The sequence below is a fragment of the Pteropus vampyrus genome, unplaced genomic scaffold (genome assembly GCF_000151845.1).
Source record: "Pteropus vampyrus isolate Shadow unplaced genomic scaffold, Pvam_2.0 Scaffold4, whole genome shotgun sequence".
In the NCBI taxonomy this organism is placed as follows: domain Eukaryota; kingdom Metazoa; phylum Chordata; class Mammalia; order Chiroptera; family Pteropodidae; genus Pteropus; species Pteropus vampyrus.
Window position 1 is genome coordinate 16,845,357 of NW_011888785.1, and position 11,970 is coordinate 16,857,326.

The 11,970-nt window shown below is 34.5% G+C and overlaps 1 protein-coding gene across 2 annotated transcripts in view; it reads right to left on the reverse strand.

The window, feature by feature from the left end:
- CDK14 (cyclin dependent kinase 14) overlaps positions 1-11,970 on the reverse strand; it is a 546,209-nt gene that overhangs the window by 403,958 nt on the left and 130,281 nt on the right. For both annotated transcript variants that reach the window (XM_011363849.2, XM_023533297.1), the window contains exon 3: positions 4,302-4,396. In XM_011363849.2, coding sequence (XP_011362151.1) covers positions 4,302-4,396 — 95 coding nt within the window. The remainder of the gene's footprint in view (positions 1-4,301; positions 4,397-11,970) is intronic.

Consider the following 11,970-nt stretch of genomic DNA (forward strand, 5'->3'; position numbering starts at 1 on the left):
AGGGTGCAGAAGCCTGGGGAATTCAGGCATCTGGGAGGGACTTGAGTGTGCTTCACCAGTAGATCCCAGGGCTCTGAGGAGCATCTGGATGCCAACATATCTCAAGTCTGGGAGCTGAGGCGGCTGGTGATCCTAGCTTTTATCTATCACAGCCACACATTCATGAGTGTTCGCATATTAATAACTCACCAACCCTTCCAAATTATATGGCTAAACACCAATTCCACTTTAATACTTGAGTATTAAACACTTTTTCTTAATCGAAATTTGCACAATCATCAAAATGAATCAGTTTGCTTTTATTTTAAGGCCCTTGGGCTTTAACAGACTTAGTGGAGAGTCTACTAACAAAGGGTGAAAAATCTCATTATATCTGTTTGGAGGACCATGCCTCTAAAGGGAACTGTCTTAGGGAGTCCTACAAATACACACAGTGATCAGGGAGGCTTGATTTAAAAGCAATGAGGCTGTGAGTTCAAACTCTCACCACTGTTGAGAACATATTTAAAATACTTTAGTCAACACGATCCTCTCTTCCTTCCTTCTGAAACCCCACACCATTTTACCTGGCCTTTCTTACCGCATTCTCACTTATATAGAATGTCTTACATTCTAACTTTATAGAGCTTTTTATGTATATGAACCATCTTCCTTCAAGATTGTTAAATTTCCTGACAGCAGAATCTACATCTAAGATATCTCTTTTTCACCTACAGCGTAGAAAGAACATAAAAACAACATAATAAACACTCATCGTTAGTTGAATAAGCTCAGAAAATGTTAACAAGTGTCTTAATGTACAAAAGTCCCCAGAAAATTGAGAGGTAAAAAGATGATTTCTTGGTGCTAAATTAGACATTTTAAAATGCCACATGTTTTGAAAATGTAAAATAGTATACAATGCCATGACTTTTTAAAATCCTATGTTAACTGCTACAGGGACTTAGAAGAGAGAACGAAATCAGGAAACCAAACCAGGACAGAGATTAGTAGAGCAATAATAAATTGCCTCCCTTCCCAAACATAAAAACGCACATGCACAAAGAAATAACTAAGCTGGGAAATATTTGTTTAAAAAAAAAAAAAAACTCTACTCAGATATAAAAATATGGGAAGTTCAAAGCTTTTTTAAAAAAAAAAATTATTTTGACTGTTGTATATTTATATGGCTGCAGTTAGTCAGCCATAATCTTTAGAACCAAGCTCATTACCAAGGGGGTTACACGGTATAGGAATCTTGATCAACTTCTCCCCAACAAATGTTTCCCTACAGGAACAAGAAACTCAAGAGATTTCAAGAGTAATAAAAAGCCTTCCTATTCCTTTCCAAGCTTCTACATTACTGCTAACAGCAGCTACTGTAACAGTCAACAGTTACACAAACCTCTTCATCGAGGCAGGGAGAATATCCTTCACTTATATTATTTAAAGAACATGAAATAAACAATGGCTTACATATCCCATAAGTGGAGAAAAAAAGGACACTGTCATGAACAGAATGCCAAATTCGTGAGGTTTGCAATTCATAAATGTTATGGATTGAACTGTGTCCTCCAAAAGAGACATGTTAAAGTTCTAACCTCCAGTACCTCAGAATGTGACTTGATGTGGAAACAGCGTCCTTCCGGGGGTAATCAAGTTAAAATGAGGTCATTAGGGTGGGCTCTAATGCAATGTGACTAGTGTCCTTATAAAAAAGGGGAAATTTGGACACAGCGACAGACACACGCACAGGGAACACCAGGTGAACATGACAGCAGAGACCAAGGTGATACATCTACAAGCCAGGAATGCCAAAGATTGCCAGTACACTGCCGAGGAGAGGAGAGAGGCAGGGAGCGGTTCTCCTTCACAGAACCAACCCAGCGGGAACCAACTCTGCCAACACCTTGACCTTGGACTTCTAACTGCAGAACTATGTGATGATAAATTTGTGTTGTTTAAGCCACTCAGTCTGTGGTACTTTGTTTTGGCAGCCTTAGCAAACTAATACAATGAGGTTCATGGCAAAATCCAAACGACACAATGTAAATCAACACATACATGTAAAATGCTCTCAAACCAAAAATCAGTGAGATCTCTACAAATGACAGGCAGCTTTACTGCAACATAATGATAACTGCTCTTGGAAAAGATGCTAAAGGTAATGTTTAGAGATGGAGGCAGGCCTGTGGACATCTATGGGAGAGTGATGGAGAGTACTACAATAGGGACCCCAACATTTAGTGGGCTCTTTAAATTATGTAGCACTTCAGGGCATACACCAAACAAAAGCACTGTCACCTCTTAACAGAGGTGAGTGGTCAATGTCTTCCATCCCCAGAAGGAGAAAATTAAATACATGTGAACAACTTCTTGAGACATGCTGACTAGATACATTTAGACCCGCTGGAGTGAAAAGTATTAACTGTCCAGAATCATCCTTCTGAAAGATTGCAGGCACTTAACAGGCAGTCTTTCTTTTATTCAGGCATAATGAACGAAGGATTCTTCAACCATCTCCAAGTTGTAACATAAATCTTAAACATTTAATAGAGTTATTAACTTACATTTGGAAATCAGGTGAGCACATCTTTTGTGGGAAAGCACTTCAAAGTGATTGGTTTGTTTCTTTATAATGATATAGTATGTTTGCCTCTGTTGGATTCATGATTAAACCAAGTCAGAGCATATGTGAGAACCATTTGGAATATTCGACAAGGACAAATCTTTCCAAGGAAGGCCTTATACCACGGAAGTGGTGTAGTGTAATGGTTAGAAAAAGAATCACTTCAAACCAGATAGACATGAACCAAAACATGTGTGGCCACTAACAGCCTGAATGGACTTGGACAGTGGCTAAAACTCTCTAAGCTCAAAGATTCCTGGTCAAATGGAGATGGTAATAATAGGACCTATCTTATAGGCACTATGAGAAGTCAATGAGGCATACTACATGTAATACAATTACTTAATCCAGTGTAGTTATCATCACATCATTAACATTAGATACAAAAGTAATTTTTATACAGTAGAGTCCTATTTTCTTTAGGAAAAAAATATAAAATTCCAGACATAACCCCTATTGAAATTACTTCAACTGTTCAGACCATTACCATGACATTCTATTACGCTCAAGCAACATAGTTAAGTCATTAACAGCTCTCTAGATTTTGTTTTTACTCCCTAACATGTTTAATTTTCATTTAAATTATAAAAAGAACTTCTCTTTTTCAAATATCTAAGATCTCAAAATTTATACCACTATTTTTGACTTACAGTATTTCTGTACTTCCTTACTTACTATATGTCTTCCTTTATCAGGATACTCCTTCATCTTCTTAACTCGAAAATCATGAACAAAGTTAAAAGAATACATTCCACAAAAGCCCAAGATTATCTAATCAAAATCAGCACATAATCAAAATTTCCAATTATGTGTTTGAAATGATACTGCAGAGAATTTTCTACTACATCTTTTCTATTTATTAGCTTAGAATGCTCTATTTTTTATAACGACTTAAAAGGGAGACAAAGACATGGATAATTTAGAAAATTATTTTTCAACACTATTTGGTAATGTGATTAAGGTAAAACAAGGCTTATGTCTCGCACAATTATTTCAGAAGTAGCATCAAGTTTTCTACAAGCTACATGCCACCAAATACAGCAACTCTGTGCTCTTAATCAACCGGGGAGAGGGAGGAGGCCTATCAGAAGCATGTGGGGTGAGCTTCTCAAGGACCCAAATCCGTGCTCTGACCCTGGGACAGCACAGGGGAAGAGGACAAATAAGGGCAAAGCTGTTTCTCTTTGTGAAAATATATGCAGCATGATGCCAAAGCAGACAGTCAGGAAAAAAGAAAGAGTATGCAGTATTTTTAATTAAGTAACTTCTGAAAGATGGAGTGAAAACTCATTTAAAAAGACATCAAGAATGGCCGATACATTTGGCCTTGTCAAATCAGTACTCTTAAGCAAATGTTAAACCTCCATGAGAAATTAATCATGTCATTCAGCTGGAAACGAATTCTCATCTAGGGGTTCCAACTCCAATGAGAGAAAGAGAACACAAAGTTGGGGAGATGTGTAAGACAGAAAAGAGAAACTGGACATTTATAATGAAATAGTATCCAAAACAATTTGCTAGCAAGGAAAACCAATTTTACTGACTTGTACACTGGTTAAAAGAACAACAATAATGAAAACCTGAGGGGAAAGATTTATTACATGTTAAATGGAAATTATTTAAATATATTGTTAGTAGTAAGAGAGCAGGTACAATTTACATGTGAAATATTAAAAAAAATTAATGAACTTACTTGCTTTTCCCTTTGTATACTGTAGCATAAGATCCTTCTCCTAGTTTTTCCAGTTTTTCATATGAGTCAGCTTTTCCAAATTTGGGACTCGTCGGCTAAAAATGGAAGAGAGTAATTAAACAAAACGGATTGTATAAAACTAATTAACAATAAATAACACAATTTTCCTAAAAATATACAGATCCTCTGTCACTTTTACATGTTTTTCTGATATAAGATGTTTATTTTAAAAAAACAACATAATAAATATTCAGGGAATAAAATTAAGAAAATACAAATGAACACAGTAAAGAAGTTAAAAAAAAAAATCCACCTATAATCTAATCACCGAGAGGGAAATATTGTTAATATTTTGATATCTATTCTTCCAGTGCTAATCATATATTGATGATTGCTTTTTTTTATATAAATGGGATTACACTATACATATGGTTTGTAACTTTTTTGTCACTCAATAAGTTATTAATATTTCCATTATTATATAATCTTTTAAATTAGGGGCTGGCAAATCCTACCTACAATCTGTTTTTGCATATCTCATAAGCTTAGAAAGGTTTTACTTTTTTTAATTGGGGAGAGGATCAAAAAAAGAATAAAATTTCATAGCACATGAAAATTATGTGACAAAATTTTAGTATCCATGAAGTTTACGGGAACACAGTCACACACATTCATTTACATATTGCCTTATGACTTCAAGCTACAACAGATTTGTAATTGCAACAGAGATCATATGGCCAAAACCTAAAAATATTTACAATCTGAACCCTGTTGTAAATCATGATGGTATACAGTTCAATCATGTAAAGGTATTCCCTCAATACTTTTCAGTGACAATGAAAAGAGATAATTAAAGACACAGCATTCAGATTTCACTAATTAATACAAAAGAATTCACTTATATCAATATAAACCAAATTTTAAGGGTTAGCTGCAACAAAATAACTCTTCCTTAAGAATGGTACATCCCATCATGACCATAACAATGCTAAGAGTGAGTGATCTCATCACTTGCTATGCTCAACTTCCACTCAAACTTTCACCAGAGAGCAAGGGGAGCATTGTTTTCCATGAGAGCAAATTATCTGTCTAAATGTCACTATAAAAGAAAAATTATATATAAGGAATTAAAGGCATCTTTAAGGGATTATCTGCTCACAGTTATCAATACATATATAATTGATAAAAAATATTGCTAATGATTGCGGTACTTTGTAAGCAACCAACTTTAGAAGCTTAGGATGGAACTTCTTGCAGAACGTTTATAGAATACTATTCTTGAGCATATGCTCTTGTATTACTTATGAAAAAAGACAACATACTGGCAATGAATCTGACTCCCACCATTTATAAGGATTCTATGTGGCAAGTCGAGCACATGCTTCTTACCTCCTTCCTACCCAAAATGTCATGCAGTGACTAAAAAGATATTTTTAAAAAATAATAAATCAGACACAGGAATGGGAAACAAAAAGAATGCCAATATTTAATCAGAAATTTTGAGGAATTCTGAAAGATAGAAAATAGAAAGGATTAAAACGTTAGAAAAAAGACTGAGAGAACCCAAAGTCCCAACATGTAGGAGAAGAATATTATAGAAAAAAGATGCAGGAGTCTGTAGGTAAATATGAAACTAATCAACACAGCTGAGCACACGGTGTCCTCCCAAGCAAACTGCAAGAACATCTGCACAGAGGAGAGAGCTGAGATTGACAGTATTCAGACTAGAGGGACAGAGCAAGGACTAAAGTAGCCAACACCCAGAGAAAAGATGACATCCTCCCATCCCCAAGCTGTGATCCCTGCCTCTCATACAATCACTAGAAACAATCTATAGAAAACAGAATAAGGTGACAGAAATTCTCAAATACAAAAATGAGTATACCATGAAAAAATCACAAAGCATTTCAGGAAAATCAACAAGAAGCATAAAATTTAATGGGCAGATAAACTAAAACACTGCTAAGAGAGTAGACATTGCAAAGGTATGAATAACTTTGAATGAAAACAACAGTATCTTCAGAGACGTTTGCAAAGATATTATATCCTGTGAAAAGAAACAGATTTAGAGGCTAAATATTTAATCAGTAAAACAAAACACTTAATGGACAGTGAATAAAATACTAGATACAGGTGAAAAAAAAAAAGTAAGTTCAATGTCTGAATCAAATTTTCCAAGAAAATTTTGGGGAAAGGTTGCATCTAAATAGAAAAATCATCCAAAAAGCACAATAGTTTTATATACAGCAATAACTGAAAAAAGACAATTCAGCTGAAAAGAGAAAACTATTTCAAATCAATAATCCTATACTCAAGATAGTTTCTCAAGTGGGATGGAAAAGCTGCAATTTTACCATCATCAGAAAAGAAAATCAGAAACAAAATTCCATATCAACTCAATATAAGATGTAGTTGGAGTGATGGAAAAATTACAGGAAGGCAAGGAACAGCAGGATAGGAGAAATAAAGCATTTTGAGATTTCATTGGATTGACTTGCAGACACTGATTAACTACAAATGCATAAGTTTTATGCATTTCTTAACTTGTAAAAGGGAATCCCTAAGAAACACATAACTTATGTTTCTTAACTTGTAAAAGGGAATCCCTAGAATCACATAAATAAGATGTACAAATCCCAAGAAAATTTGGGGGAGAAGAGAATAGAAGAAAAAATTGCAAGGAAGAAGGGGGAAGAGGGTAAGAAGTAGGAGACTAGTGGAGGCAGGGAGCTGAATAAGAAAGCATGCCAAGTAAAAGATCACAAAACAAGAAAGAAGTTAAGTCCAAACACATCAATGATTACAATAAACATAAATGAACAAACTTCCTTTGTTAGTAGAAAGTTCTTAGCTTGAAAAGACCAAGGAAACAGAGCAATATACTATTGAGAAGAGACAAATTAAAACAAAGGAGTAAATGTGAAAATAAAGGGTGAAGGGGGAAATACAGCAAAAATAAGAATTTTTGCAAAATAATGCGCCATGGCAATATTTATGGCAGATAGGACAGAATGTATACAAAACAGGTTAAATTAGTATATCTCATTAAAATGAACATTAAAATCTACCAAGAAATTTAATATCATCAACTAGTTTGAGCCAAATAACAGAGTTTTGAAATGTATGAATAAAATGAGAAACTGTCAACTCCACAGTGATAATAGGAGAAATACATCACTCAGACATCAACAGAGCAAGAAGACAACTAATAAGTAAGGGATATATGGGCTTGAATATTAGAATTAAAATTTTGATCTAACACATATTACCATATATTCTTTCCAAGTACAAATTTAAATTCACACACACGCGCACATGCACACACACAAAATGACCACAGATTAGGCCACAAAGAAAATCTCAATATTCAAAACCACAGAAACATTCTAAGTTATTTTCTGAATGCAATGCAATAAATTAGAAATAAAGAATAAAAGGAAAACTAAATATTTAGCCACACAGATTAAAAAGAAAATCAAAATTAAAAATTTAAAAATAAATATGTAGTACTGATGACATGACATTTTAAGACGCATGCGATGCAGCTGCATCCATACATGAAAGAAAATTAAATATATATGCATGTTCTAGTCAAAAAGAAAGACTAAAAGTAATGAGTTAGACATTTACTGAAGCTAGATAAGAACAAAGTACATAGTAGGAAGGAATTAATAAAGACAAGGGGCTACCTATTCTTTTCTTCAAGAAACTTGTAAAGTACAAATTATGTGTTGAGTTAAATTAAGTAAAACTTAATAGAAAATTACATTCAAAATCACTTAACTAGTCTTGTGTGGGTTATGTTCTCATGCATTTTTCATCACCAGGAAACAGCTTGCGAATGTCACACTTTACCATCACCCTGCTGAGCCCAAGTTTTAAATAGAAATTTTAAAATCTATATTAAACTTCAGTATAAAATGATCTTCAACGGGGAAAATATTGTGTTCACAGTTCCACTCTAAATTATTTAAAATCAGAATGAGAAGTCTGTATGTTTGCTTTAGTGCTCCTTTAAGAATAAATCCAATCTAAGTTGAAGAAAAAAGCAGCAGCAGAATATTACCTCTTTACTCATATTAGGAGATAAACTGCTAATGCGTATTTACAGCAAGTATAAGACATAGTCACACAAAATTTGTAAGAAAATATTTTCTCTTCCTGGAAAGGCATATATAATTTTCTAAAAATGGCATATATTTCACCCTTCATAAACTGTCTTATAATAGAGTTGATGTAACTATTTTAACATGCAGACTATACTAAACTTAAGACTTGAAGAAACTGAATTGAGGAAATCAGAAAAACAAGGGGAATATCTTTTAAAACATACCCCATTTATCCACAAGAAAAACCAAGTAAGAGAAGATGCTAATGGCACAAAGTAGTCTATTTATCTAATTAAATAGATTTGGATGCATTAACTGCCATGGTTAAAATATAGTCTGTGAACACTGTGATGGCAGAAAATTAATATTTCTCCACTTTTGGTGCTAATACAATCAATGTTGTTTGCCCTGTGAAACTGATATGTAGACATTATGGAAATACCCTGTAACTAACAGATCAATCATGCTAGCTCCACAGCAAGAATGGCACACACGTAATACCTCTCTAAAAGTTGTTCTAGCCTACAAAAGAATGCACCAATGAAACAGACCACGTCTGAGACAGTCTGAGTTTTAAGAGTTAGGTTCTTGTCAGTCTCCTAATTTAAGTTTGCAGACTAGTTCTGATCTATAATTACTATTAATATAAATAAGGAATCCAAGTGCTAAGTCTTTAAAGAAGCCAATAATAAAACCCTTCCTACCAAATAAGCGAAACTAATCTTAATTCAGAAGGAGAGGTCCTATTTCGTTTAATAATTAAAGTTCGAGCCTTTGGTTTGTGTTTTTTTTTTCCTTGTAACTTTATTAAATCATCACATTTAAGTAAAGAACTAGATCAAACCAGTAAGTTGTCAACCCTAAACATTTTCTTTGGCTCTCTGATGTCTGGGAAACAGCATTATGGGCAACTACTCCCTGCTTATCACTTCCCTACTCAGAGTGCAGGCTTGAGATAGCACCTTACAGAAGGCAAGCACAGAGGGCTAATCAGCAATTACTTAGGGACGCTTCTGCACGGAGACGTGGAATTTAATGAGATAATGTTAATACATTTTTTTTTTTAACAGAATCAAGGTACAAAGAACTGTCAATTGTCCGGACCAGTGGAGGGGAACATTGGCATGGAAAATGAGAAACTGAAGATAATATTCCAGCTGAATGCAGTCTGCCAGCCTGCCCTTACTAGCTCTAGCTCATTGTGTAATCAACAAAAACAGCTCGCTAATATCAAGTGTTTACTAAGTGCAGGGGTTTGACCTAATCACTTTATATCCATTAATCTCTATAACTCTACTCTGAGTTTGGTTCTATTAGTAACCCCATTTGAACATAAAAAACTTAAAGACTGAAGAAGTGGATAGTAGTGCCTCGCAGTAGCTCTATGTGGCTCTTCAGCTGCTACTAAAGACAGAAGACCCGCGTCCACACTAACAGCTGGAGTCTTTTGATGAACACCTCACCCCTGCTGCCCCCGGGACTGAAGGAGAAACTGAGACCTAAATGGGCTCGGCCATCTCCAGCTGCTGGCGTGCCGACCGCAGCCACGGAAGGCAGCAGTGTTCATCACAGTCTCAAGCAGCGGTAAGACTGGAAAAGATGTAATAAGGTCTCCAGCAGCACCAGTGGCAAAGAGGGTTTTCTGTGGCTTCTTCACAGGCGAGGTTAAAAAGATTGCTTTATCACCTCACTGAAACAATAGCCTCACTATATCTGTGTCTTTTAAACTGCATCGACAAGGAAGCAATGATATCTGAGAATAAAAAAAAACATTTGCCAGGTAACTGTCGTCACAATTCAAGTGACTGTATAAGTAGAACGAGCTGCAGCAGACCTGTGTGTCAGCTAGTATATGAATGCTTTCTTCTGTTGTTTTAATACAGCGCATTTAAATTACAATCTACATCAAACGAAAGAAAGAATGAATGAGTAGAACCCCCAGATTCTCTGTTGGGCCTGAAGATATAGAAATCAACCCTGGAAAGTACTGACATTTCTTCCACCATGCAGATGAAGAGGAGGAGGAGGAGTCTTCACCAGAAAGGCAGATTGTGGCTGGACCATGTACCATGGATTTAGAAATCTAAATCTAAATCAATGAAGGAAATTCTTGAACAGACTTTATTTAAATATATCACAGTGGTGTTATTTGAAGAGGATGTTATTTTGAATGAACCAGTGGAAAACTAGCCTTTAAGTGACTGTCTCATTTCTTTCTATTCTAAAGGTATTAAAGAACAGGTAGGAAATGCCGTTATCCTCTCCAATTATAAAACTAATACATATTAATTGTAGAATATTAGATAAAATAGAAGAATAAAATTAAACTCACCCACTCTCACAGGTAATGTTAACATTTTGATATATTTCTTTCCTGTCTTTTTTCCTGTGTTTGTTTTAGAAGCATATTTAGTATTACAGTGTACATGTAATTTTATATTTAATTTCTTTCACTAATTATATCACTATAATTATTTTATTATAATTATTTCACTAATTATAATAAAAAAAAGGTTTTTTTTCTCCATGTCATTCTTCAAAAACCTGACTTTTAATAGTGTTATAGTGTATCGTCATGTGGATGTGCTATACATATTTAACCAATATCCTAACAATTAGATAGTTTCGTTTTCACTATTAAAAATAAGTCTTTGATGAACTCGTGAAATGTGTATCTTTGTAACTCTGTTTTTTAGGATAAGTTCTTGAATTATTGAACATTTTAATCCCTTACAATTTGACCATATAGGAAATGATCTGTCATTCCTCATATACACAGTCATACTTTATTTCTTGAGGACTTAATATTTGAATTTTAGATTTTACTTGTTAACTTTTATAAATCAAACTGAAATATCAATAAAGCTTAAGTATTACTTCACAGTAAAGTAGTACTTCACATTAAAGTCCTCTAATCAAAATTATTGTTAGATGTATATCTGAAAATTTATAACCTAAAAACCGTGAATTAAGTGAATTTCTCACGAAGAAGTACAATTTAAAAGATGTGTACTCAATTATAAATGTGTTCAGATCAAATTGTTCTTCTTACCAAAATATATAGTCCCCAGCTGTGTTAACGTCTCACTTTAGTTAGGTGTTCAAAAAGCATCTCCTTCATCAAGAAGGGATGGTCCACGGTTAAGACCTTCTGTGCTTCACAGCCTATATGGACCATCATTATTATTTCATAGAGAAGACAAGACCCTGGTCTTCTTTACAGACTGAAGCTCATCATTTCAGGGAACCTTAAAATTTGCTTATCCTCAAAAGTAAGGTGTTCTTCCCCTCACTACTACATGGTTCTTTCTACAAAACCTATTTGCCTATAAAAACTAGGTGCTATCTGAGGGCATATCATAAATGCTGTCTTTTCTTAAGGAAAAAGTTCCACTTTAACAACAACAAAAGCAGGGAAGTGACTTGCTGAATTCTGTTAGGATGTTTCAAATCATAAACACTAAGACATCTTTACAAGTGAAGACTGCTTCTAAGAGTCTTTGAAGCAGGGTTTTGTCATAAACTTGAAGGATCTGTAATTTGTGATCAAGTGATTCTTG